The sequence below is a fragment of the Zalophus californianus genome, chromosome 4 (assembly GCF_009762305.2).
Source record: "Zalophus californianus isolate mZalCal1 chromosome 4, mZalCal1.pri.v2, whole genome shotgun sequence".
Classification (NCBI taxonomy): Eukaryota; Metazoa; Chordata; class Mammalia; order Carnivora; family Otariidae; genus Zalophus; species Zalophus californianus.
This window is the reverse complement of record NC_045598.1, coordinates 6,639,581-6,667,065: the sequence shown is the minus strand read 5'-3', so window position 1 is coordinate 6,667,065 and position 27,485 is coordinate 6,639,581. Positions and strand designations below refer to the sequence as shown.

The 27,485-nt window shown below is 57.2% G+C and overlaps 1 protein-coding gene across 6 annotated transcripts in view; it reads right to left on the bottom strand.

Annotated features, from left to right (window-relative positions):
* The window catches only part of H6PD (hexose-6-phosphate dehydrogenase/glucose 1-dehydrogenase), a 119,161-nt gene that overhangs the window by 84,167 nt on the left and 7,509 nt on the right, over nt 1–27,485 (bottom strand). For 5 of the 6 annotated variants that reach the window (XM_027604407.2, XM_027604411.2, XM_027604414.2 and 2 more), the window contains 4 exons: nt 26,174–26,810; nt 24,961–25,078; nt 13,431–13,700; nt 5,931–12,262 (listed from right to left, as the gene is read on the bottom strand). In XM_027604407.2, the coding sequence (XP_027460208.1) occupies nt 10,899–12,262; nt 13,431–13,700; nt 24,961–25,078; nt 26,174–26,810 (2,389 nt within the window). In that variant the 3' untranslated portion in view covers nt 5,931–10,898. Of the gene's footprint in view, nt 1–5,930; nt 12,263–13,430; nt 13,701–24,960; nt 25,079–26,173; nt 26,811–27,485 lie in introns of those variants that run through there. The other variant, XM_035727120.1, reaches the window with a different exon arrangement.

Here is a 27,485-nt window from a genome sequence, read left to right as displayed (position 1 = left end):
GTGTAAACCTTTCCACAGGTGATGGATCCATGTGGGTCTGGGGCCATCGTGTTCTTGGGGAGCGACCCACCGGGTTGACGCAACACCCCAAGGATGAGCCACACCCCACATCCCATCCAGCCATCTGTTCAGAGACGGGTCCTACCCAAAGCCCCATAAGGAGAGACGGGGCAGGAATCTGACGAGGAGAGGGAGTGTGGGGTTTGCCTTGAAGCTACAGCCACGCAGGAGTTGACAAAGCCTGAGAACATCTCAACTCACCACATCCAAGAGGGGGTGCAGTGGGGGAGGCTGACGATGGAGTCAGGGGGAGTGAGAGCGTTCTCCAGGCACCTCCCGGTTGGAGGCACTGCGATGACCCACGCTGGACACACCAAAGCAGTCCCTGGGCTCCCGGGCAGAGCCATGAGCCCCACGCCCTCTCTTCCTCTGGAGTCTCAGGCCGTCCAGACGCTGTGAGCTGCAGGGGGCCACCTTCCCTCGCAGGAAAGCCTGTCTGCACACACAGTATGGTTGGCCAGGTTAGACCCAAGACACCCAGGTAAATTAGAATTTCAAATAAACAACAAATAATGCCTTACTATTCTATGTCCCCAGTGCTGCATGGGCCATTTATGTCTACTAAAATTGTATTTTCGTTCTTTATCTGAAATTCCAATTTGCCTGCGTGTCCTGTAGATGTCCCTGCTGACTCAGACGACCCTAATGAAAGCGAGCAGAACTCGGTCAGCTTCTTGGCGACATGGCCTGACTTCCCTGAATCCGGGGCCTTCCACGGACAGGAGCCGGGCACCTCCTTGTTCTTTTGGCTCGAGTCTGAGTTCGGTTTCTGTCACTCGCCGCTAAAGGAGTCCAGGTCGAAGTAGCCCGTGATGACCACAATTCGGGGGAAAAAAGTAACCTGGGAGTCCAAGGGCTTGAAAACCCAAAGGGTAGCACCAGGGGCTCAAGAACACTTGAAGGAGGATTTCTGGGGCTGGTTCCCTGGCCTGCAGCCCGGCAGGTGACCCCAGCTGACCTGCAGCGTTCCCTCCTCCTGCCTTCAAACTCTCCCCTCCTTTTCTTCCTGGGCTGTGGTTATCACTGCTGTCCTATGAGTCTGTTGTCCGATTACAAAGTAAGTCATGTTTACTGGGTCATTTTAAACCCCTCATTTCCATACGTTTAAAAGAATTTTGCTGTATAAAAACCTCTTGTTACAGCATTACCTCCAGAGGGCAAATGCTAGAAATAATACCCATGTTCAGTGACAGGGGTAGGAACGTGCATCAGGACGCTTCCGTTCCATGGGCTGTGATGCACGCGTGGAAACCAACTATGAAGACATGAGGAAACACGGAGAATGATCGTGCCTACCATAAAGCAGCATAAAGAAGCCTGGGATGGCAAAGATAAACTGTCCTGGGGGGGCATCCCTGAACCCGAGAACAATAGGTAGAGTGGTGGGCAGGCATTGTGGATAATTTTTCCCATTTCACGGGTTTTTATGGTATTTTTATACATAACTAGAAATCCAAAGGGTAGAAAATTCACCTTTACGAATTGCTTTCCCTCTTGGTTCGAAGTGGGAAGGGAAGAGACCTCAGCTTTGCAGCCCTCGTAGTTGAATTAACGGAGGGGCTAAATGAGGAGGAAGTGACAGCAGTGAAAACAGAGGGGTCGCCCTCCTGCCTGGCCCCTGCTTTTCTCTCAAGGTCAGTGACCAAGTCCCCCCGAGTTTGGTGCAGCCAGCAGGTCTTAGTGACAATGGTCCCCACCTACTACCTCCCTGGCTTAATGATATTCTCTGCTGTGATCAGCGGGAATAAGCTCTTGGGAAGAGTAAGTGAGAGGCGACCAGAGTGGAGCCCCTCTCTCAGCTGGAGCCCAGGGCCGCGGGTCTGAGGGAGGCTGGGGAAGTGCAGATGGCCCGGCCGCGGGTTGGCCACTGGCTGAGAGCTGCTGGTTTACCCAATGGCAGCGTGTTCTTTCCCGGAGCATCTGCTCCTGAGATGACCCCCTAGTTAAGGGGGTTGACTCGGATCAGACAGACCTTAGGGGCTTTGCCACTTGATAGCTGTGACCTTGGGCAAGTTAGGGAACCCCTTGTTGCCTTGGTTACTGATGAGCAAAGTGAAGTCTTTTACCTGAGCTGCGTTAGCTGCTGCCGTGGTGGCAGTGGCCTCTTACTGTGGCCACGAGCTCCGAGCTGTGGCCGTGTCCAGTAGGAGGTCACTAGTGACCTTCAAGGGCACGTCTAACGGAGCAGCGCAGGTGGACGTAGCTAGGAGGCCACTAAGAAATCTGCTAGTGCGGAGGGCATTCCTGCAAAACAGTCTCGGTGTTGGAATGGTGAGAACTGGTAGAAGTGGCTGAGGAGGGGGAGGTGTTTCGTGAAGACGGGGTGTGAACCCCAAATAAAGGAGAGAGGGAGGACTTGAGAGAATGAGAAGCACAGGCTCCATGAAGGCAGGGTCTTTGGTCCCTGCGGGGTGCCCTGGGCTGGAACAGAGCCTGGCCTTATGCCAGCAGCTGCTCAATATCTAAACTGAGCACCCCTTTCTCTGGGGCCTGACCCCCTAAGGCTGGGTGGTGCAGGGCTGTGTGGGCAGCCTGTGGCCCCCGAAAGTGCAGGCGGAGGGATGCATGCAGCCAGCACATGGTGGAGCCCCGGCCTCGATGAGAGTGGGCACAGAGAGGGAGGGTGCACATTCAGGAGACAAAGGAGATACAGTTATGCCTCTGTGTTCCCGGACGGGAGAAGGGGAGTTTGGGTGTCAGAAGTGTGATGCGGTTTGGCAAGGAGCCCACAGGAGGCAACGTCAGACAGAGAGTCAACTGGGAGAAACAATTAGGGACCCTGGGCAACAGCAGGATAAAAATCATAGAGCTACCAAAATCCAGAGCAGGGGGTTGGCAGGTGATGGGAAGCTGTGTGAGAGCCAATGTCTCCACCTTTAGAAGTCAGCAGACCCCCAAATTGAAATTGGGGCATGGAATTAAAAAGCCACGTTAAAAACCAGTGAGGACTCCAGCCTCTTAATGTTTTCAGACACTTCTCATATTCAAGAGACCTTTTCGGATACAGTATGTCTTGTGTGACCAAGTATTTATGTGGAGTTCAGCAGCGTCTTCAAATTCAAGTAAAATTATTAGTGCACTAATGAAATTGAAATTACCTTCAAGAGAAGGAGCCTATCTTTACAAAATATTTTTAATCTCTTCTATCTGTGTCCATGTCTTGCAAGAAGTTCACCTAATGCCACTGTTGCTCATTTCCGGGGGATTGAACCGCAGGGAATTTATTATTATTATTATTATTATTATTATTATTAATTTCACATTTTGTTTGTGTACTTTTGGGCGCTGTTAGAATTCAGTTGTAGCAAGAATGTGTTATTTTTATAAAAACATGTGTTATTTTGTTTTTCTCCCCAAAAAAGCCAATATGCAAAAATCTTACAGTGGTTAATGCTGAGTGGAGGTGATCTGTGGGGACAAGTGTTCTTACCTTTGCTTTTCTGTATCAGTTTTTCTTTCAGTTAAAAATAAATGCAAACAGAGAGGCAGGGAGGGTGTAACCGGTAGCATGAGCCTAGTTCTGTGGTTTTTATTTCCAACGATGCCTCTTCAAACAAAAAATATGATGACAGTGTCCACGAGGCCCAGTGGGGGTGTCACACCTGCCAATGTCCGGCAGCCGCACTGCCCTCCTGGCCTTGCCCTCCACCTGCAGCAAGCGGCAAAGTCCCAAGCGTGGGGGGCAGACCTTGACCCCTTGTCATGCCCCCCGTCACCCCAATATAAGCGCTGGCCCCCGTTGCAGCCACTCCAGCCCACTGTCAACATGGGAGACGCAGTGTCCCCCCGAGGTGATGACACGTGCCACTCTCCCCTCAGCCATGCCCGCCTTGTCCTCTACCCATCGGCCTCTCGCATCGGCTACCCTGGCTTTGAGAAGCTCTGCCAACCGCGCCCTGTGGAAGCCTCGCGGTCCCGGGCGCCAGCCCTGTTCTCTCCTCACCCACAGACACCAGCCTCAGGGCCCACAGCTGACCTTCCTGAGCCTCTCTTGGAGACTCACCCTCAGGCCCCTGCTGGGGTGGCCCTGCTCAGTAGTTGCCGATTCTTGCCCGGCTTTCATGATCGCCCTCCGGCCATTCATGTACACATTTACTGCCCCGCAGACGCCCAGAGCCTCTGCGGTCTTGGTCCTCGGTGGACATCTGGGCAGATGGGGGAGAGAACAGAGGGCAGCCAGGGGCGCCCAGCCACACCGACCCCTTCTGCCGGGGGCCCGGCAGGCAAGTGGACGCCCTCCAGGGCTCTGGCTGTGGTTCCGCAGAGCTGGGAGGAGACTCAGGAAAGGACATTTAGGCCAGCGCTTCCTGAGCTTGTCCACCAAGAGCTTCTTCGACTATCTGCCCATCCCTGGCTTCTGCCCTTCTGACTTGCTTTGCCAAAACTTTGATCAATCAGGAAAAATGGCCCAGATGAAGCAATAACCAACAGCCAACATGGTATAGCCCTGGGCCAGCCAGCACTGGTGGGGCCTCCCCGGGGCTGATGAAAGCCTGGCCCCAGACAGAGAGATCTGGCCTCCTGATTGGCCCCAGCCACCTCCCGGGTCAGCGCTGGGTTTCTGCTGGGCTTCCTGAAACACCCAACAACCCCCCAGCTGCGAGGCCTCTTGTGCACTCCCCACCACGGGTGACAGCCCTATTTTCACGAACCGAAGCACCCGCAAATGAATGGTCGGCAGGCAGAATCCCGGCATGCCTGGAATCTGGGGAGGGCTGCTTAGCTCTGCTCTCTGCCAGGTCCCTCACTCTCAGGCTCCCCGTGGTGGGCAGAGGGCCGCCGCCAGCTCCAGGGCAACTCGCCCTCAGGTTGGGGGCCAGAGACATGGGGGAGTTTCGGCCCCCATCCTTGAGTTCACTCTGATTTGACCAACTTGGGCCACAGGTCCCCCTGAACCAGTCACTGCAGCTGTGGGCATTGGGTGTCTTGACCCACCAGGACCCCCGAACACAAGTACATGGAGGCTCCCCAAGGTGGGGCAGGGGCAGGTACCCGTGCCTCTCCAGTGCTGCCATCACAGGCGCTAGCAGGGCCCCAATGTCTCGAGTGTTGGTAGGCGGGGAGCCTGCCTCCCCAGGTTTCTGTAAGGACACCACCACCATCCCGGCAGAGAGTGGGAAACCCACACTGGTTTCTCCCCGAGCCCTGGGCCGCCTCCTCCAGGAAGCCTGTTCTCCATGTGCTTCCCAGGCAGAGACAGCCAAGGGCTGACTGCAGCCTCTGGTTTCCAGCCTTCTTTACTGCCCACGGGCCTTCCCCTTCTTCCCCTGGGGACTCTGGGTGTGTGTCTGCCCCCCGTGCCTCTTGGTCCCTGGGGACATCACCCCTTCCGGATGAGCCTGTGGTTCCTGTCGCTGCCTTGTAAGGTCACCACTCTGCTTGGGTCCCACAACCAGCAAATCTCTGGCTCCTCTACCCCCTGTGGTTCTGCAGTTTTATTTGACTCCCCCCAAAATCTTTATGTTCCTGGGAACACGACCCAGGTGGGAGGCGAGAATCAGGCAGAGGGCACAGAGGCCAACAATGGCAACAGGCCCTGCGGCTTTCGGAGGGGAGGCTCCCTCCTGGTGTCTCCCTCCGGCCAAGGGCTTCCCCAGCTGGTAGTCTGCCAGCAATGCTGGGGGGACGGCTGAGGGACATGAATCCGGTCACCTGGCCCACCGCGGTCTCTCCTGGGAGGCCTGTGGGCCTCAAGCAAATGGCATGTGGCTGGTTTGCCCAGACACCCCTGTGTGCGCAGTGGGACGTTCGCGGGTCCTCCCTTCGGGACCTCACTGTCCCTTCCCCTCCGCCAAGCTCCACACACAGCACAACAACCAGGTCCGTAACCCACGCACCCCGTCTCCCAGAAGAAAAAGGAAAACACGGACTTTGGCAAAACAATTTTATTGTTTAAAAAATAAATGTTACATTTGACATACAAAAAGTCATTTTTAAAAACTCTGTTCTGAATGAGTCTCACTGTCTGAGACATCGTTAAGTGTCTGCCGCTTCCATAAAAACCAGGGGCAGTTTCTCTTTGTGCAAGAAGACAAGGCACATCACTGCCGCTTGGCAGAGAGGGGGCTCACGCCTACAGTCTCCCCACTGCACCACACAAAGGACACAGTCCCTCTGAGAAAGGAGCCTACCTGCCACTCTGCTTGCCGGGCAGAAGCCCAGTACAGAGTGTCCCAGCACGGGACAGAGACCGCCCGGACACGGTCCCGATTGCAACACACCCTGGTTTCCACGCTGGCCCCACGCCCCATCTAGGTCTCTTGCTGGCTCTGGACCACCTCGGCCTTCCTGGCTGGAGACAAGGCCCTACACTCGGCCCTTGGTTGCGGGACCAGGAGGAGGGGACCGTACAGGTCACACCTCGGAGAGCTGGATGCGCTCTGGACCCTCAATCGGAGCTAACCCAGGGTCCTGTCCTTTCCTAGTTAAGTATCTCACGACGTTTTGTAACGTTTATAATTTATGAAGTGTCTGTTTACACTTCCACTTTCAAAGCGAACTACTAGCCATCCAAATATGCTCCCCTGGGCTCTCAGCAAATGAAAATGTGTTTGCCTGGCCCTATACCAGAGGGACAGAAAAGATGCAGAGACTTCCTGCAAAACACCCCAGAGCAGGGCAAGGGGTTGGGACAGAGACCATCCTAGGGAATCAACATGATTCCCCTAGACCCCCACCCTGGCCGCCTTCAGGTCACGCACAGACACGGTCCCCAGGGGTCTGCTTTGCAAACAGGAGCTCCTGAAGCTGCCCTGGGAGGAAGTTTCCCCGACGGAATCACTAGAATTTCCGAAATGCCTCCTCCAATCTCTTGCTGTTTCTGTCTTGTGCTGGCGACGGCACTTGTGAATTGGCACCTCGCTTAGCCACAAGCCGTGGAAGCCGCGCTCACAACCCACCCCTGGAGGCCACCAAGTGCCGCCTCTGGAGAAGACCTCTGCCACCGCACGTCCCCAGAAACACATGGTGGGCTGAGACCCCGCTCGCTCCAGCCGGTGAAGACCTGTGTGGCGGAAAGACCGCTCTGAACGGGGGCGGCGCTCTGCCCTAGTGGTTGACAGGGCACGAAGGGACCGTCGCTTCGTATGGAGACTGCACAGGGTGTGACATAGGCCAGCCCCGCCGCACGCTAGCGCCCCCTTCAGGCACCGGGCTGGAAACACCAGACGGAAGCTGGACAGAGCCGGCGGCGCGGGTGAGCCACCGGTCGGCGGAGGGAAACAAGGGCAGGCAGGGCGCACACGGGCAGAAACCCACACTTGCAACAGGCGACACCGGCTGTGTGCGCAGAGCCTCTGAGCGCCAGGCGGACCAACCGAGCCGTCCCCCCCAGCCCCCGCCGTGATCCGCCCTCTCAAGGCCCTCGGCCTTCCGTGTTTGTCTTTCAAGGGGCCGGGCGGGATGGCGCTGGCCGGCCACCACGGGCGCCCCGGGCCCTGTGCCTTGTGCGTTCTCGAACACACCGCCAGGCACCTTCCCCACAAGTGGCCTAAGGTCTGCAGGGTCCCGTCTGCTTAGGATAAAAATCTAACCGGATAAAACTGACAGAGTGTGCTTATGTGAGGCTGCATGTGTTTTTGTTGAAAATAAATTTTTCTGTTGTTATTCCTGAAAACTAAACTGCAGGAAACCACCCCTTAAGGTCTTGTGGAAGCTTCTCCCCTCCTTTCTATGTCACACTGCCCTCAGCGCTCTGTACAAACGGGGAAAGCAGGGCGCGAGGCAAAGCAGGAGTGAGTTCTGGGCCCGGGGACAGCAGGCCTGTGCCTCCGGGGAGACGACCCTGGGGGAGCACTCTGCACCCCCAGGCCGCTAGCCTGGAGGCCCCAGGGTGGGAATAAAGCTCTGTCTGCAGAGAAACAAGAAGCAGGGAAGGTCAACGCGACTATTTTAACTTGCGGTTAGCAGAGAACTGTGCTCCCAGATCAAACTCAGAACCTAGCTCACAACCACCTGGAAAGTCCCTCCGTCCTCTCCCCATGACAAATGGTGAGGTGCTCGCTCTAGAGATGCTAAATCGCTGGGGGGGGGGCCCACCTCTCCCAGGTCCACGAGGGCACACGGGCCTCCGCCCGCCGCTCCGTGACAGCTCCTCCGGGCACGGAGAGGTCCCTGGGAAGGCGGGGGCACCCACGGGGCTGGTACCCTGGCCTGTTGTCGTCGGACAACCTCAGTTCCAGCGTCAAAGTCATCCGTAAACAAGGACGCCTCCGCTTTCCTCACAGGGTGCTTGAGAGAGTAAGGAGACCGAGCAGCGTGTCGCGCCGGCCTCATCGACCCCGTGGGGAAGGGAGCCGAGCACCCACCCCAGGGGCCACGGCAGCCTCGCTGCGCCAGATGGGCCCGCGGCACGAAGCCGCAGGGATGGAAAGCCCAGGCTCCCGTCCCAACGTGCTCCCTAGTGGCCCCCGTGTGAGCTGGACACACGTGCTCCCTTCCGCACCTCGGGCCCTCGGCTCAGACACGGGGTGAAGTTGGATTAGAGCAGCATTTTTCAAACCATGTATCAATCTAGTAGGTTCTAAGCAGCATTTCTCAAACATGAAAAATAGAAACTGGAGGGTATCTCACGTTCTAAGGTTAAGAATTCCTTCACGGAACTTGTGCGTGAGGCAGACTCACACACGAATGTGATGCTGGGAGTCCTGAGGTAAGGTGTGCTTCTGGCCATGGATCGTGGTCCAGAAAGGTGGAACACCATCAGTCTCGGTGGCCCAGTTCTGACACTCTCCTTCTCAGTACGGGACACAGGGGACTTCTGTGGTGTGACTTCAGGACAGCACTTGGCACCTCTGCCCCACCCCTGCCCCTGACGTATGCTCCACAGATGAAGGCTGGGTTCTGAGGCAAGGTCCTCCTCTCAGACGGGAGGTCCTGGGCTCAGGCCCACACTGACTCACTGTTATTCAGAAATGGTGACATCAAGGGCCTGCTGGCCCACACGCTGGAGTGATTCTTGGGCGCGTGGAGGTCCCTTTCTGTCAGTGTTGCAACCACAGAGGATGAAGTTCCTGAAGAACACATGGGGGAGAGCTCAAGGCCAGGGGCTCGCGCAGGGAGGGCCGGGATGGTGCAAGAGCGCCCCCACGTGGCCACACAACCACGCGTGTCCCCTCGTGAGTGCTGGCCCCCAGAGGCAAAAAAAAAAAAAAAAAAGCTAAAACGCAGACCCCCCCAGAGAGAGACTTCCCGACCCGGGCACTGGCGTTCTGCTTTGCCGAGGTTAGCTCTCTCGGTGTAAGGAGAGATGTCCTGTCCAGACGGGTCGTGGGAGGCCAGGGGACTTTCAACAGCAGTGCCTTTCACATAGAGAACCCTCAGCTCAGGCCCCAGAATGCTTTATATCCATAGCCTTGCAGAAAGTGTCAACACTCAGAAGCAGAGAAATACATTTGGCGATGCTCCCCCTCACCAAGGAAAGCCCTCAGGGTGACATCAACACCTGATACAAGCTGTCAGGCAGTCACACAGGAAAAATCGGGTCTCATTCCTTTACAGCCCTGTCTTGGGAGCACGAAGACGTGGGAAGTTGAAATACTAATTACGTGTGTGAAAATATTTTTTTAAAAGAATTTCAGAGAGACAGCCCCCCACACACTATTACTGGCCCGGCGCTAATCAAGAACAGAGCACCCAACCTCCTCTGAACAGAAGCTACCTGTTGTTTTCCCAGGGGGTCGGTGTGTCCGCGGTGACAGGAGAGGCCAGCAGACAGCAAGCAGGTGGGCTCCACGCCCCCGAGGGGTAGTGTGAGGGGGGCGGGGGCCGGCCAGGTCCCTGAGAAGCTCATGGGCAGCCAGCGCTGCCTGGCGGCCCAGCTCCTGTCTGATCAGATCAGAGCACCTGCAGGGTCTGGACCATTTCCATCACGGCTCTCCCCACAAATGACATGTCCCCATCTCAGAAAGGCTTAACCGGATCTTTCCTGGTAAAGCAACAGGGTCTACGGAGAGTGGAAACGCCCACCTCCCCTGAGGCGTAAAGGACCCTCTGGAGTGAGGGATCCCTGGAATGGCCGAATCATCTATGCCCACTGTGTATCACGAAGGGGGTTGGCTAGAGAAGGGAGAGTGGGCAGGGGGCCTCCCCCCACACAGAGAAGTCCATCTACTGAGAAAGGGAGCTCCAAACAACAGCTGCAAGATTTCTGGGAACTTCTTAGTGTTTGTTGCTGTGTTCCTGCTACCGTCCTTCATCCGTCTGGGGGACAGCAGGGACAGAGGGGAAGGGAACCCAGAGAGAGCGGAGGAGGCAACCACACAGAGGCCAGGACAGTAGGCTAAGTGTCAGAGGCTCGGGAAGAAGGACAGGGACAGAAGAAACAGCCAACTCAAGGTCTCTGGGCAGTTTCTAGCACCTGCTTCGTGTGGGCTCTGTACCTGCTGGAACCCGTGCTCCCCTCTCTCTACTATCCACAGTCTTCTTTTCCACAGGAGCCAGTTCAAGGATCACCCCCTCCAGGAAGACTTCCCTGATTAACCCTAGCCATTGCATTTCTACTGCAGTTGGGAGCTCTCACACTGTCCTGTTTTGGGCTGGCTGGTGTTATTGTGTAACTGCTGCTGGTATGTTCTTAAGGTGGGTATTTCTCTCCTGACTTGGACTGGAAGCTTCTCAAGAGCAGACTCCATTTCTTCCTTGTGTCTGCGTCTGTGTCTGCCCACCACAACTAGATACAGACTGTCAAAGGGATTGGGATAAGGCCTTGTCCTTTCCTCTCTGGGGGCTTCATCCTGAGGCATCAGGTTCCAGAGAGCCAGGACAGGTGGCAGGTCTTAGGGGAAGGGGAAAGTACAGGGGAAAGCAAGCATGGGAGCAAGCAAAGGCCAAAGGCACCATCATCCCAGAAAAGCCTCATAGTCCATATACCAAACCAGCTGGCCAGAACTAGGCAGGACACCTGAAATGGGCCACTTCTTGGGCTCATGGCCCACGCGGCTCACCAGCATGGTGATCTCACGCTTCAGCCTGCCCATGACCAGGACCGCCACCTTGCGGGCACGGTTGATGAGGGGCAGGCTCAGGCTCATGCGCTGGTGCGGCTTGGAGGGGCTCCTGGTCAGCACCACCGGCTGCGTGCCCTCCAGGCCGGCGGGCGACTGCGGGAACAGGGAGGCCGTGTGCCCGTCTGTGCCCATGCCCAGCAGCACCAGGTCGAAGCTGCTGTTGGTCACCAGGGCCGAGATCTCGCTGGCGTACATCTGGGCGCCCCGGTCCTCCTCGGCACAGAGGCGCTGGTGCAGATGCACCGGCATGGGGTGGACGTTGTAGTGTGGGACCCTGACGTGCTGCAGCAGGTGAGCCTGCAGGCCCTGGAAGTTCGACTCAGGGTCCCGAAGTGGGACGCAGCGCTCGTCCACCAGCCACAGGTGCGTGTGGGCCCAGGGGAAGCCGTAGTGCCGGGTGGCCAGCTGCTGCAACAGGGGCACGGGGCTGGAGCCGCCGGACAGCGCCAGGTGGAACTCGCCAAAGCGCCGCACCGCCCGCACAGCTGTGGCCTCGATGTCATCAGCCAGCTTCGCGATCAGCTCCTCAGGCCAGGCCGAGATCAGCGGGCTCTCCCGGTACTTGGCCCGGAGAACCTGGAAGTCGCTGGGCTTTGGAGCGGAACCTGGGCCCGGCACCAGCTGCTCCAGCTGCTGCCGGGAAAAGCGCAACTGGGTGCCCCTGAACTCGAAGTCCAACAGGTGCCCGCTCTCGGCTCCACCTGGGTAGAGGCGCGGGACCTCGTGGGCCAGGCTGTCCAGCAAGGGGGTCCAGAAAACCCAGGAGGCCAGCAAGTTCTCCGTGGTGATGAAGGAGTCCTTGCGGCCGTGGAAGATGTGCGACATGAGGACAGAATAGGCGTCCTGCTCCCTCACGGGGCTGTAGGCATAGTAATCCGACAGAGGGCGGCCGAAAAGGTGGAGCCCGGGCCGGCCCTCCACTTCCTTCCAGCTCTCAGAGGGCAGAGAGGGCCTGAACAGGTTCCGACTGACCAGCACAGCAGGGCTGCCCAGCTCACCGTGTCCGATGTAGAAGACGATCTGCCGAGGCAGGCACTGGCTCTGGTCTGCCACCCAGCGCTTCTCGTTCTGGGCACAGTAAGCCTGGTTCCGGAACAAGATCCGCACATAGCCCACTCTCTCATCCATGGCCTTGCCAGACATCAGGAAGAAAGGGACGCCCTCCCAGCGAAGGTTGTCTACGTGAACAAGGATGCCTGAGGTGACAGGGGACAGCGGAGGTGACACTCGAGCACAGAGAACCCAGGACTTGCCAGTGCACCCGCCTTCCCTTCCTCCCCTCCACACCAGCCCTTCTCCTCTCTGAGCCCCTCCTCTGGGCAGCCCACTGCCTTTGGAGCACCCCCAGCCTTGCTATGCTCAGCCTTTCTAGCATCTTCTCCCCCAAGTCGGTGCTTGAAGTGCAGCCTCGGGGCCACCTCAGACACCCACCTCCCCCGTGAGGCGCCTTAGAGGCCTGGCCTTCCCCTGCCCCAAGCAAAGAGAACTGAAGTCTCATGGTAGGGAGGGGGCCGTGCTTCCCTCCTGCTCGTAGAGCACCCAGACGTGCCCGAGGTAAGCCAGACAGCGGAGAAGGGGTGGGGCTGGGGCTCTGAGCCAACAGCAGGGTGGTGTGCGGGTAAGGGGGCCTGCAGCGGGCGGGTGCATGGTGGTAGGAACCAAGGGCTGGGTGCACTCCTGACTTGAGTTCCAAGCCTGGTTTTCCCATGTACGATCTCTGCATGACCTTGAGCAAGTTTCTGAACTTCACAGAGCCTCTGGTTTCCTGACCTTTGAATGGGGGTAGTAATCACACCTGTGCCATGGGTTTGTGCACCCGAGGGTTACGTGAGGTGGCGTGTATCAAGTGCCTAGCACGTCATAAGTGCCCCATAAACAGCCGCTGCTCTTGTAGCGGAATTTATTACCTGCAGCCTTAGGGGGCCAGCCCTCTCCGGGAACGCTCTGGGCCCGGGGAACTGTCCATAGCATGGCTTGAGAGGACATCTGTCTGAGCCGCAGGGAGACTGCCTGCCGGAGGTGCCTTGGGCTGTGGCCGGGCAGATCTGTAGCCTCACTCGGGGTGGGGGTGGGGGGCTGGCCGCAGGTGGGAGCCAGCTCTGAATCCGGCTCTGGAAGCGTGTGTGGATGCAGACTGAACTGAGACCACCACTGGGGTCACCACCCTTCACCCAGAACAACCCAACAGGTGAGCTGCCGCTGAAAGACCGTGGAAGGCCAGAGAAACGAAGGACCTTCCTCCCTGGCGACGAGCACCCTCGTGAATGTCCCACCTGAGGTCTCTTCCAACCCAAACCAAAGGGCGTCTGGACTTGGAAAGCTGCTTCCGGTGGGGGACAGCCCCTGCGCGGCCCCAGGGCCCACCTGCGAAGGTCGGCGTCAGGCTGTGGAAGCTGTCTGGCTTCTGCTGCTCTCTGCGAACCTGCTCGCCATACGCCTGGTACTGGCCCAGGACGGCACTGCCCTTCTGCAGGCCCCGCAGAGCCCGGAAGGCCTGAAGCTTGTGCTGCAGCACAGCCTCTGAGCTGCTGACGTTGTAGGGCAGCTCCATGGCCACAAGGGTGAGGACCTCTGTCAGGTGGTTCTGGAGCACGTCGCGAATGACGCCGTACTCCTCATAGAAGCTGGTGCGGCCTACACAGGAGGAGGAGGGGGAGCAGGGGCTGTAAAGAATGGGCAAGATGCCCCACCTCCCAGATGCGCACCTGGACACCCTCCCCCGCACCCCTGCCCTGCACACCCACCCTGCAGCCGGCGTCCTCATCCCCCAGGGCCAGAGAGCTTACAAAAACGACTTATGCCAGAGCATTAACAAGCGAAGGAAGGAGGGTGTCTCTGAGCATTCTAAGCAAAGCTGTCAAACTCCCTGGGCCTTCCCAGGAATCTGCATGGGGAAGGGTCTGGTGCCAGCAAAGGCCAGAGGACATTTATTGGCAGATGTGTGGCCAGACTCCTGCCCCTCCCCAGGCATCCGTCGGCAGGTGTCAGTGCCGCTTAGTACTGTGTGATCCTGGGCGTTCCCTGACATCTGGTCTGTTTCTGCACGCTACCATTAAATGGGGCTGACAACGGCCACCGCAACACCAAGGGCACAGCTGTGCAGGCCGCGAGCAGGTGTGGAGGTTCCTGCCCTCGGCTTTTGGTGGGAAGGAAGGAAAACACTAGTAAGTCAGTAAAGAAATTACAGGGGCACCTGGGTGGCTCAATCGGTTGGGTGTCTGACTCTTGGTCTCAGATCAGATCTTGATCTCAGGGTCATGAGTTCAAGCTCCACGTTGGGCTCCGTGCTAGATATGGAGCCTACTTAAAAAAAAGAAAAAAGAGGGGCGCCTGGGTGGCTCAGCCAGATCAGTGGCTGCCTTCGGCTCAGGTCATGATCCCAGGGTCCTGGGATCGAGCCCCTCGCTGGGCTCCCTGCTCAGCGGGGAGTCTGCCTCTCCCTCTGCTGCTCCCCTGCTTGTGCTCTTTCTCTCTGTCAAATAAATAAAGAAAATCTTTTAAAAAAATTAAAAAGTACAGAGAGAGAAGAGGGCCCTCTGAGGGCTGAAGAACCAGCACAGCAAAAAGCCAGGGAAAGACTGTGCTGAAGGAGCCCTCGGGTACAGACACCCCGAGACAGGAAAGAGCTCGGCTGTTGGGGTCTATGGGAAGGTGAGCAAGACAGAGAGGCCAAGCGGGGCAGGGGCTGGTGGCACCAGGTTCTATGTTCCGGGAAGCGAGTGGAGAATCTGAGGCAGGAAAAGACAAGATCTGGTGTATGTTCCCGCTGGGGGAAGAAGAGATGCAGAAGCAACGAGCCGCCCAAGGAGGCGGCTATGCGGTGCCCCAACGAGGCGGCTATGCAGTGCCCCGAGGAGGAGGCTATGCGGTGCCCCAAGGAGGCGGCTATGCAGTGCCCCGAGGAGGAGGCTATGCGGTGCCCCAAGGAGGCGGCTATGCGGTGCCCCAACGAGGCGGCTATGCAGTGCCCCAAGGAGGCGGCTATGCAGTGCCCCAAGGAGGAGGCTATGCAGTGCCCCAAGGAGGCGGCTATGCAGTGCCCCGAGGAGAAGGCTATGCGGTGACCCGAGGAGGAAGCTATGCGGTGACCCAAGGAGGTGGCTGTGCGGTGCCCCGAGGAGGAGGCTCCGCAGTCGCCAGTGGCCCCGAGGGAAGGCAACCGTGCTGGCGCTGAAGGGGCAGCAGCGCCGGAGGGAGTGGACGATCTGTTGTGGAATCGGAAGTCACTGGCTGCTGCCCGCCGGTGACGAGCCTGAGCCCAGGGGAGGGGCTAGAACTGGGGCCTACGCAAAGGATGGGCGGGGGGGGGGGGGCGGGAGAGGACCAGTGGAGGGGAACCATGAGTTCCGTTCTGTGTGTGTCTAAGCCGAAGACAGTAGGTTGGCAGGTGGACGGGCTCACTGCGCGGGTGAGGGAGAATGACACCGGGGACACAGGGCACAGAGCCCCGCGGTGGCAGCCCGGTGCTCACCGCACCCCTCCCACTCGCCCTCCCAGGATCCCGCAGGGCAGCTCCCACCACCACGCCTGTTCCAGCCCGGACGGCAGAGTCAAACGTCTCAGGCCAGTACAGGCCAAGTCAGGAGCGGGGCCAGCACGTGCGACAGCACGCCGCGTCCTCCAGAACTCAGCATGAGGCCTGATCGGCAGGGACTCAAATACATACAATCCCACAGTCTCACAGCTTAGGCTTCAAACGCACAACAGGGCACAGGGCATGGGTCGTACTTGGCCAGCTTGCCGACACCCAGGCCAACTCAGAGCGTCACGGAGAGAGCCGGACACCATGGCAGGAGGAGTAATCATCTGTCAAAGGCCTTGTGTGATCAGCTGGAACTCGGGCCTGGTTCCTTCACCCAGTAACTCCTACCTGTCCTTCAGGTCTCGGTTTCTAGAGGGTGTCACGGACCCCTTGGCCTGCACTCCTGGGGGCCCTGTCTTCCGCAAGCCCAGCTGACTGACTCGGTGTCCGTCTGTCCTCTCCCTGCCACACCCGAAGCTCCGGCAGAGTGGGAGCTCACCGGTCTGCCACCACTGCACGCCCGGCATCTGACGCAGCTGCACGGCCACGCCACGGGATACCGGACAGCAGAGAACAGGAACATCCACACTCACAAAATCATAATGTGGACAGAAAGAAACACGCTCGCTTTGATAACATAAAAACTAATTCTGAAAAGGGGATATAAGAGGACCGGTGTACACAGAACTTCAATAAATGAAAAATGCAATTGGAAATCAGAAATTCAATGGATGGGTTTTATGGATTAGAAACAGGTGAAAAGAGTCAGTCAATGGAAGACAGATCTGAAGAGATTATCCTGAACGCAGGATAAAGGAACAAAAAGACCCACTCTCTCTCTCTCTCTCTCTCTCTCTCTCACACACACACGCACGCACACACACAGTATGCGTCTTCTTCAAAATTAAACAACATATTGTCTAGGAAGTCAGGCCTACATAGAAACAATAAAGAGAAGCAAGGGAGTGACCTACCCAAAATCTGGAATAGTAAAGGAGAGAAAATAGGGTAAGATTTGGGGAAGGACACAATAAAGCTCTTTTTTAAAAATGGCTTGGTGCGTACACTGGTGTTCGTTACATCGGACTTCTTCGTGCTACACATATTTAATAAGTCTTTTTTATCTAGTCAATATCTAATTCAAAGGAGCAAAAAGAAGCGGCCCCTAGTTTAGACCTGCTTGGGCCCGCACACTCCCCTACAGGGCCCACCCAGGGTCCTCAGCACCAGTCCCGAGCCACCTGCGCCAACCAGGCCCGTGGTGCTCGCTCACGCTGGCTGGATGGCGAGCAGGAGCAGCCATGACTGGCACAGTGTGCCCTGAATGCAGCCCAACATGAAGTCATGCCTGATGGAGCAGCCGGGTCGTGGGGCAAGAAACGGAGCCAGGAGCCCACTTGTAGAAAGGCACCGTTGTCCTCAGTAGGCGTCTGACTCTTGTGTTCTCAGCCAGAACCTGGGGGTGCAGCTCTGGGCAGCCACACTAAACCTTCAAAGAGCAGGACAATCCAGCCAATGGTGCCAGCCCAAATGCCCAAAGCATCCCCCACTGAAACAATGACTGAGCTCCCCCAGCCCCACGGGGTTCTGGTCTTCAGAGTTCTTACAGTATGGTCGAGAGGCAACCGAAGCAGACTTTGCATGGAGCACAGAGCCCGACGCGGGGCTCAATCCCACAACCTCGAGATCATGACCTGAGGCGAAACCAAAAGCCAGACGCTTAACTGACCGAGCCACCCAGGTGCCCCAGAAATCTCGTGATTTTTAAGTGCGCACAAATAATTGATTTTTTTTTTTTTAATGCTGTGTATCTCAAAGAAATACATGTGTGAGCAGACTCTGTCCTGGGCCACATCCTAGCTGGGGTGCATATCATGAACCAGAGGACAGAGACCCCAACACACAGTTCGTCCGACAACGGTAAGCCCGGCCTGGCAGAAGCAGCGGGTCTGTGATTCAGAAGAGCAGAAATCAAGAACGGGTGGAGAGGGCCTTAGAAACTAGGCTGCGAAGTCTGAGGGGGCTATTAAAAGTTCTTCACCTCAACCGGTTAAACAGAAGTACCGTGTGATCCCGCAATTTCACTCCTACGTGCACCCAGACATAAGTACGCGAACTACTCACCACGGCCGAGGAGTAGAAACAACCCAAATGTCCGCCAACTGACGAATGAATAAAATGTGGTCTATCCAATACTCTGTTGAATATTACTCACAAGAAAAAAAGGTCTGGTGTGCACTGCCACAGGGATGCACCCTGACACCGTGCGCTCAGCGAGAGCTGAACACAAAAGGCCACCTGCTATGTGAGGTCACTCGGACGACGTGGCAGGAACAGGCAGATCCACAGACACAGAAAGTGGGTCGGCGGCTGTGTGGGGCCGGGAGGGAATGCAGACAAGGATAAGGGGTACAGGGCTTCTTTTGAGGATGACAGAAACCTTCTAAGATCGACTGTGGTGGATGCACGGCTGTGAACGCTCTAAAATCCACTGGATTGTATGCTTTAAATGGGTAAACTGTCTGACAGGGGAATTGTATTTCAAATAAGACTTTTTAAAGCAAGCGTTAGAGCAGGAAGGGGAACCACGCCAGAGGTGCCGTGGGACGAGGCCATCTCCAATCTACCTACAAGACGGGCTCCCAGCGAGGGGGCCGGTGGTGATGTAATCGGCAAGACAGCATGCGGGGCAAACGCGGGAAGTAACAAGGGCCACAGCAAATGAAGTAACGGCGAAACGCAGTCATTAGTCAGGGGATGAGGAAAGGCTGTGTGGTGCCTGGCTGGATCTGAGAGGCCGTTCGGAGTCGTGACCTGGAGTGCGGTCTCTGGAGCCAGGGTGTAGGGTTCAAGGACCCACTCTGCCACCTTTCAGCTCTGTGGCCCCACGTGAGCAGCCCTAACTCACACGTAAATGGGGGCTAGTGGCACCCCTCCCTTGTAGGGCTGCCGTGAGCATGAATGAGTTAACACATCTACAGGGCTTGGAACGGTGCCCGGGACACAGGAGGGGCTGGTAGATCCCGGCTAGCATCTGTATTATTATAGGAGCTGCAAGAGAGGGGCTCCATCATCATCTGGAAATAAAGTCAGAAAATGTAGCTGGTGTTTCCTGAGAGAAATTCAATGATGGTTTACGTTCAAAATTTGCTGAGTCTGCAGTGGTGACATCCGTGACGATATTGAGAAGGCCGGCTAGAGGTAGAAGCCTCGAGCTTGTATAGGCAACGAATGCCAGAGATGTACTGGATTTCATCAAATCCAAAATGCCCACGACGGCGAAAGCATCACTGTTTTACAACCACCAAGAAACAGGCCGCCGACCCTGTCGACCACAACGCCCCATCAGTGGTACACACAACTTCAGAGATGTTCAAATGTAAAAAAAAAAAAAAAAAGTCCTGGAATCAGTGAATTACAGGTTTCAGAGTATAAATGGGATAGTTAAAGCTTTACGAACAGATGAATTTTTTTTTAAAGATTTTATTTATTCCTTTGAGACACAGATACAGAGAGCATGAGCAGGGGAGAGGCAGAGGGAGAGGGAGCAGCGGGCTCCCCGCTGAGCCAGGAGCCCGATCCCAGGACCCCCCGGGATCACGACCCGCGTCGAAGGCAGACGCCCACCGTCTGAGCCACCCAGGCGCCCTGAACAGATGAATTTTTGAGGGAGAGAACACAGCAAAGTCCTTAAAAGCCCTGTTATCTGTTTACTATTCATTAGTTTAGCAAACCCCTCAGTAGCCCTCTTCCTATTTTTATCCTCTCTCAATCCCTGGGGAGACTGCATTTCACAGGTTTGCTACCCGCTGTGTAAAGGAGAGCTTCCTTTATTCCTTAACTGCAAGCTTCAGGGGGTGCCCATGTTTAGCACAGCCTTCCGTCCCTTCCCGGTTCCTTCTGCCTTTTCACCTCCCTGGGAGAAGCCATGCGGCCAACCACAGGCAGGAAGTCGAGTCGGGCCTGGCTCTCCTGACGATGCCAACCACTCCATTTTTTCCCTAGTGACCACCAATTATTGTGGACTGATTTTTCCTGAAAATGATCTATTTTGACTCCTGGTATCCTTTCCTAGATTGAAAGTTGAGGATGAAAAACTCGATGTATAAACAAGGACAGAAAAAAGCTCGACCAGGTTGGACAACTGGAAGCAAGACCCCCATAAACCTGGCTTCCCAACGGCTCAAGTCCAATGTTACCCAAGATCACAAGATCACAGGATCACAGGATCACTCGCATGGAGACCCACCGGCTTGCCCCTCGGCTGTGCTGCCCCTCAAACCTTCATGGGGTGGCATCCCATGGAAGGCAAGAGAAGCCGTGTCCCGCGTCCTTGAAGAAGGCTCCCACGGGGCGCCCGTCCGGCTCAGAAAGTAGAACGTGCAACTCTTGATCTCGGGGTTATGAGTTTGAGCCCCACGTTGGGTGCAGAGATTACTTAAAAATAAAATTTAAAAAAAAAAAAAGAGGACTCCCACAAACCCCCCAAAAAGGCAAGGACAGGAGGGACAGTAGCACCTGATGCGGGCAAAGCTATAGGAAAACTGTTGCAGATGTTCTAGGAAACAGTCTAATAAGATGTAATAAGAGCTATAAAGTCGTCTCCCCCTTGTGGCCTAGTAACCCCACTTCATAACCATCTTCAAAGGAAAAATATTTTTTTAAATGCTCATAAATGTTCTAGAATGATAGTGGTTGAACAACTTTGTGAATATGTTAACAACTACTGAACTGTACACTTTAAAAGGACAGATTTTATGATATGTGAATTATAACCTAATTTTTTAAAAGCTTGCAACATACTACTTAAAATAGCAAAAAGTGAAAACAGCCAAAGTGCCTCATAATAGGGCAATTCATTTTCCGTGATACAAACAGAACTGAACAGAAATGCAGAGCTTATACATTGTACAGGCTGTCGAAACATGGAAGTTTACATACATATTCACGTACGTCTATGACAGAGAGACGATACTGGGTGAAGAATGGACGCAAAGGAGTGTTTCGGACCAACTAGGGGTCTATACATCCGCCAGCACGAGTCACAGAGAAGTCATGGGGACGGTGGCGAACACTGCCACTTCCTCTCCTTGCTGGCTTGGAAGAACAGCATTTCCACTTGTAAAGTATTTCTGTGTATGTCATTTCGTTTAATCCTTAAAACAACCCCGAGAGAGAGACAGAGAGAGGTAATGGGGGTTAGCACCATTATCCAGAGATGTGCTGAGGACGCACCCCTCACAACTGGGACCAGAAACCCCCTCCCCGTTGCCTCCATGCCGTGGGAGATCCGGGTTTTCCCAGGAAAACACAGAGTTAAGAACAACAAAACCGAAAGCTCGCTGTGATCCCTCCCAATACCTTCCGGGATAACTAAAAATAAAAAGCGGGGAGGGCCGAGGAGAGAGGCCAGCCAGCTTGCCCTGAGCTCACCTTGCAGACAGCCCTGCAGGAGGGGACACACCAGGCTGGACAATGGGACAGGTGGCGGGCACCTGGGAGGACCCAGGCTGCCTTGGTCCCTGTGTGAGAGGCCCGACCCGGCCATTCTGACCCTCAGGGGTCAACATGCACCACGCTCCTTCCCCAGTGTGGGAACAGGGACCCTCCCAGGCAGGGACAGCTACACCATCCTCAGGAAGTCTCCCTCTTTCTTCCTGCCAAAAGAAAAAAAAAAAGAAAAAAAAAGCCTTCCCCCCAGAGGGGAAAGTAGGGCAGCAAAGAGATGCAGAGACGCTCCGAGCACATCCTGGCAGGAAGCCAGCCGCCAAGGGTCTGTACAGACCCTGCGGCCACAGGCGCAGTGGTCAGAAGCTGGGGTTCGGAGGGGCCACAGACCTTGGATCACATTCCCGCGCCCCCAGAAGAGAGGGCAGCCCAGCCTGGACGGCTGCCCCTCGGGCCACTCGTGACACAGCCCTCCTTCCCACGGGGCCTCCCAGTGGCCACAATGAGGGCCAGCAGGGGTCATCTCTACCCCACGGCTGAGTGGCCCAGCCAAGGTCACTCCTCGTACAGCCCAGGGTGCTGCAGCTTCAGGAGACCCCGGCCCCCCAGGGTTTCTGTGGCGCTGAGAGCGGTGCTCCAGACCAGACTGAGGGGAGCGGTGGCGGGGGGGCGGCGCCCTGGGACCAGGGAAGGATGCTCTCCCCTCCCCGCTGTCTCCCTCCTGCTGTGCGTGGCTGGGACACTGCAGCAGACTCACCCGGGCTCACACAGCCGCGGGGGGGGGGGGGGGGGGGATGGGGGAGGGGCAGCCAGCCTCACCCACTCGGAAATTTGGGGGGTGACCTTGCAGCTCAGAAGTCCCCTTCCCGGGCCCTGCAGCAGCTCAGGGCCAGGAGCGCTCCGTTCCCCAGGCCTGGCGTGCCACCAGGAGCCGGGCCACTCCGGAGACTCCCCACACAGGAGCCTGCAAGGGCTGCGCAGGCCCTGGCAGGGGTGGGGGATCCGGGGAGGGCATTGGCCCTTCTGAAGCTTCCCGTCAGACTGCTGGGCTCTAAATCCCGCCTCAGAAACTTCCAGGCCACATCCAGTCTCACTGCCGCAGCTGGCCCGCTGAGCACCCTGAACCACCGCAAGGTGCCGTGACGCCCCGCAGGAGGGCAGGCCTTCCTCCCGCCCACTTCCCATCCCCAGCCCCAGGAGAAGGCACAGCCCAGGCCCTGATGTGCCGGTCACAGGGCTCCCTGGCCAGGGCGGGGCGGCTGCAGGGCCCACATCTCCTGTCCGCTCTGCTCTCTCCAGCCTGAACTAAAGTCTGTCTATAAGGGGCCCCCTGAGGGAGGGGCTCCAAAGCGTCACCCCGAGGGGACAGTGAGGTCAGTGTTTGGGCCTCCAGAGCTGCAGCAGGCCACTTCCTCGGCATGCAGAGAATGCATGTCCTTCTGGGCCCCCAAGGCCCAGTCCACAGGGAGAACTCACTGTTGCCAGAGGCCCTAGTTGCTATGGGGATGAGCACAGTAGCAGCAAGTCAGCCCCTGTTACCCTGGTCTGGGCCTGAGCAGGCAGCTGGCGGGCACACAGGCCGACCGAGGAGATCCAACCCCCAGGACAGCTGCAGTCCCACCGGCCGCCTCCGACAAGGACAGGCCGCTGACCCAGCCGGCTGGCCACACCCTTACTGGTCCCAAGCCCCTCAGGGGCCAGGGGGTCCCCTGCTGCCTCCCTGCTCTGGGTCTCTCTGTGCCTCTGGGCTGAAGTGAAAAAAGCCTTGTGCTCTGGGTCATGGCAGCAGCGAGACCTTCCCCTCAGAACCCACACCCTGCAGGCAGCTGGGCCTCTGCTTTGGTCCCACACAGCAGCCCTGAAGGCAGAGCCACTGTGACCGCAGCTGACTCCTGCTACCCAAACCTGAGCTTCTCCCTGCCCCAGGCCAGGCCTTGGCAAACAGACCTGCCCAGGCCACTGCCTGCCTTTCTGTCGTGCCCTCCCCTTTCCTTTCTCCAAAATCCCGAAGTACCTTTGCTGGGGTAAGCAGGCCTGCAATTTGCCTGGCCCCTGGCTCCGCAGGGGTCCCGCCAAACAACAACAACAACAACACAACCAAAAACCTACAAATGACATCAGAAACCAAAAGGGAAATGGGTTGGGAGGGTTGGAAGGAGTAAGGGGCACAGTACAACTGGTAACTCCAGACACCACAGCTCTTCCCCAGCCCAGGGTGGGCACAGGAAGGACTTGTCAGAAACGGGGTGGGGGTGGGGGGGAGTCCCGGTGGCTGAGCCAAGTCCAGGCAGAGACTGGTGCCGGCCTGCGGAGGGTGACAGCAGCACCTTCCCATCCCGCCCCACGCTCTCAGCGCCGGATCTGAAGTTCACCTCTCTGCAGATGAAGCAAGAGCAAGGCCCAGCGCTCACCCCCACAAGGACACAAGCACGAAGACACTCTCCCCTGAGCCCCTGCTGAGGACAGGAGGGAAGTATGGAAGGGTCGGGGCGCGTTCCGAGACCCACGAAGGCTCAGTGCAGTGGGGAGAGGGCCTCTGTTCCGGTATGGGCTCCCGATCCGAGAAAGCGAGCTCCTCTCAAGGACACCAATGCCCTCAGAGGCCTGGCTCACGGAGCCCAGGCCCAGGCCCCCACCCCCCACTGCCTGTGTCATTCACTTTGGAGTCTGTACCAAGATAGCCTCTCCCCCAGTGAACCTCACGCCCTCACACAGAGCCTCCAGCACTGGATACACACTTGAAGAGGAAGGGAGAGAAGCTGGAGAGAGCAACCAAGGGAAGGAGAAAGAAGAAGAGGAAAGGCAAATAGAAGGAGACAGACCTCCCGGACCCCCATCCGGGTCTGAAGGCTCTGGGGCCCTCCAAATCCGCCCAGGGGCACCCTGTGGGGTGGGGACAGTGGCCTCGGGCACTCTAGCTCAGACTGCAGAAAGCAGCGAGCGGGGCGGACCGGGTGCAGCGGTGCAGAGCCAGACCGCACCCCGAGGACCCGGCCCCAGCACTTCCTGCCCCGGGACCTTGGGCACGTCACCAAACCGCATCCGGAGGTAGGAGCTAACAACAGGACCCACCTCATTTGGCCACTGGGGGCACTGACATAAGAAGAATTAGCTTTTACTGCCTTGGGTAAGAACGGACGCTTTGGCCCTAACAACACGCTCCCAACAGGCGGCGAGCCCCGGGGAGCCTCAGGAGCTGCTGCTGGCATCTACACGCCACCTCACTAATAAGGCGAGTGACAGGCTGAGGCCACCCGGCGGGGACAGGCCCCACGCCCCCCAAGTCACCACCGCTCTTTCGTTCGGTGTTTGTTCGGCACGTCTGACGTGGTGCCGGGAGCCAGAGGGGGGAGGGCCCGGTGCCCACGGTCTGGTGAGAGAGGCGCACTGGGCCCGGAGGAGACCCAGGAAAGCCTGGAGGGCGGAGAAGGGAGGCACATGGTGCTGTGCGGGCCTGAGGGGAGTGGACCTTGTCGAGCAGGCCCCTAAGCAAAGCTCCCCGAGAGAGAGCGGCGGCCGAGCTGGCAACCGACAAACAGGAGGGATGGGAGGTGAGGAGCAGGTGAGGAGAAGCCTCGAGGCAGACGGTGCCACCTGCACAAAGTCTGAGGAGCCCTCATGCAGCTCGGACTGTCTGCACCACGTCCACGTAAAACTCAGGTTAACTGCCAGGTCGGCGTTCCCTGAAGGCAGGGAGGACCACGCGGGGCTTTGCCTGCAGGCACCCCAGGGGTTAGCACGGTCCAGACCTGGGCACACGGCAGGCCCTGGAGGGAGACCACATGCCAGCAAAAACCTCCCTCTGAGAAGCACCAGCCAAGGCGCAGACGCTGGGCAGAGATCCTCCAGCCCCGCCTGACCCAACACCTCACCAGGCACAGGGCAGGTGGAGGCCTCGGAGCGGGGGACCACTCACTCACGCACCCCCTGCATCCACGGTCTCCTTCATGATGATCTCCACCCGCTCCACATGGTGCCGGTTCCAGAGGCCGTCCAAGGCCTTGCGGTTCTGGTCTCGGAAAGGCAGGATCTGAGCCACGGCCTGCCAGGGAAGGAGACCGGTTATGCTGCCGGTTCTCAGGGTGAAGAAGGAATCCTGACCCTAAGGAAGGGCCCCAACTTCTCTACCCCCTGCTCGGAGAAGATGCTTTCAGGAGCCATCGTCCCCGGGCCTTAGGACTTCACAGCTCCATACAGACTCCAAATCTGTTAAGTGACCTCCACAAGGGTTTCCAGCTTTTTATTTTGCAAGGAAAAAAAAAATATTTAAGATTACTTACCTTCTATTACTGTCAACTTTTCATAAAAGATATTTTAACACCAAAAATGGAGCAAGAACAACTTCAGACTGGATACATTCTGGAAGTGTTCTCTTCTCATTTTCCCAGAAACAAGCGAACACCTCACCAGGTCAGACGCAGGTCTGAGGGGCACTCTGGGAATCCTGCAGCTCCAAACAGGGCTGGCTAGAAAGCGATGCCTCTGTCCTGGAAGACTATGAGGTGCCCACCCACAGGGCCCTGGGCTCACCAGCCTGGTCCGTACCAGAGAAGACCGCGCAGCACGCCCTCTGCTGCGCTTTCTAGGAAGAGATGTTCCGGAGGCACTCGGAGGGCATGCTCAGAGTGAAGTGGCCAGCCGGCCCGCATCACCCAGGAGCTCAGCCCCAGGCTCCGCCACAGAACCTGGCTGGGAAGCATGGACTTAGGGTCCCTGCTCACTGTAGGATCTTGTTACCAGCCTTCTGGCTCAAAACAAAACTCAGGAAGACGGAGATACTGAAAAAGGGCAGATGGGTGTGGAGTAAGTTAGTTCCCACACCATGACCCACTGGAAGCCAGGCCAACACCTGCGCAGAGGACGCAGGGCGATGAGAAACAAAGCTCTGGCCACGTGCACGAGGGCCACGCATCCTGCCCTTACTGCTCGGCTTTTCCTTCAGCCTCTCACCACTTGCCCACCTTCAGGGGCTTTGCCTGCAGGCACCCCAAGGGTTAGCACGGTTAGGACAACCACAGGAGCTCCGCTTTCACAATGGCTCCAGGCCTCATCCCACAAGCACCAGTGTGGCTCTGTCCATGGGGTCTACCCACTCCCAGCTCACTCCAACCCTGGCAAGCGCCCCGCTGAAGCTCACCTGCTTGCCCAGGTAATGGTCCACCCGGTACATCTCCTCCTCTTGGAAAAAGCTCCCAAGTTCCGTGGCCAGCTGCTGGGCTGAGAGGTGGTCGTGGCCAAAGGGCTTTTCCAGGACAACCCGCAGCCAGGCACCCGGGCCCGGTCGGCAGCTGCTGTTGATGCTGCGAGCAATATCCGCATAGGCAAAGGGTGGCACAGAGAAGTAGAAAACCCTGCCGGCCTCCCGGAGGCCTTTGTGTTCGAGCTGTGCCTCAATGTCCTTGCTCAGGGCCATATAGTCTTCATTCGTCCTCAGGCGGCGGTACTGGCTCAGTTGCTGGAACTGGCCCCTGAGTTCGGCACAGCGCCTGGGCACCATGTCCTCAGGGCAGGAGAGGGACTCCAGGACCTTGGTGATGAACTCCTGGCCCTGCTTGGTGGATGTGAGAGCAGCCCCATGGAAGCTGAAACTGCAGCCCTTCCCCACCTCATCCAGGTACAGCTGGAACAGTCCCTGCCATAAGTATTTTTTGGCCAGGTCCCCAGTCGCTCCCAGCAGGATAACAGAGACATGTCCCTGGAGCTCCTGGGCCTGCAGGCAAGCCACAAGGGCCATGCACATTGCCACTGTGAGCATCTTCCAACAGCCAGGGCACCTGGGCAGAGGTAAGACAAGGAACAAGGAAGGATCAGACATGGTTCAGGTGACGGGGATGTGGAGGTAAACACATCTCTGGGCTATCAAACATTTCCTGCCTGGCAAAAAACCACCATGTGTTTTCTCTCAGAAAAATGTTATAATCCCACAGCTTGCCCCTCCCTCCGCAGGAGTTTGGCTTCTGTGCCAGGAAGCTGGTGGGTAGGGAGCCTACCCTGTAAGCAGGGACTGTGGCCGGGAAGGTGGTAGGCCACTTGCTAGAGACGGGCCACTGTGCTGCAGGAAGCACCAGGGAGGCCCGTAGCGTGGCCACGGGATTGCGGTTGTCCACTCTCTGACCACGGCCAGTCTCGTCCATGAGCGTAGGGCGCCAGGACCATCGGGGCAGCTCGGGAATAGGTAGCAGGCCCTCTGGTGATGGCTGGAACTACGAGAAGATATGCTCACCTCCACTCACTCCTCCCTTCGCTTTTCCCATGTCCTCTGGGCTCCAAGCACAAAACAATTACTAGTAACTGCTACAGTGTAGTGATTAAAAACACAGCCGCTGGGGGCGCCTGGGTGGCTCAGTCAGTTAAGCGTCCGACCGACTCTTGGTCTCAGGGACATGAGCTCAGGACCCACACTGGGCTCCACGCTGGGTGTGAGGCCTACTTTAAATTAACTAATTAAT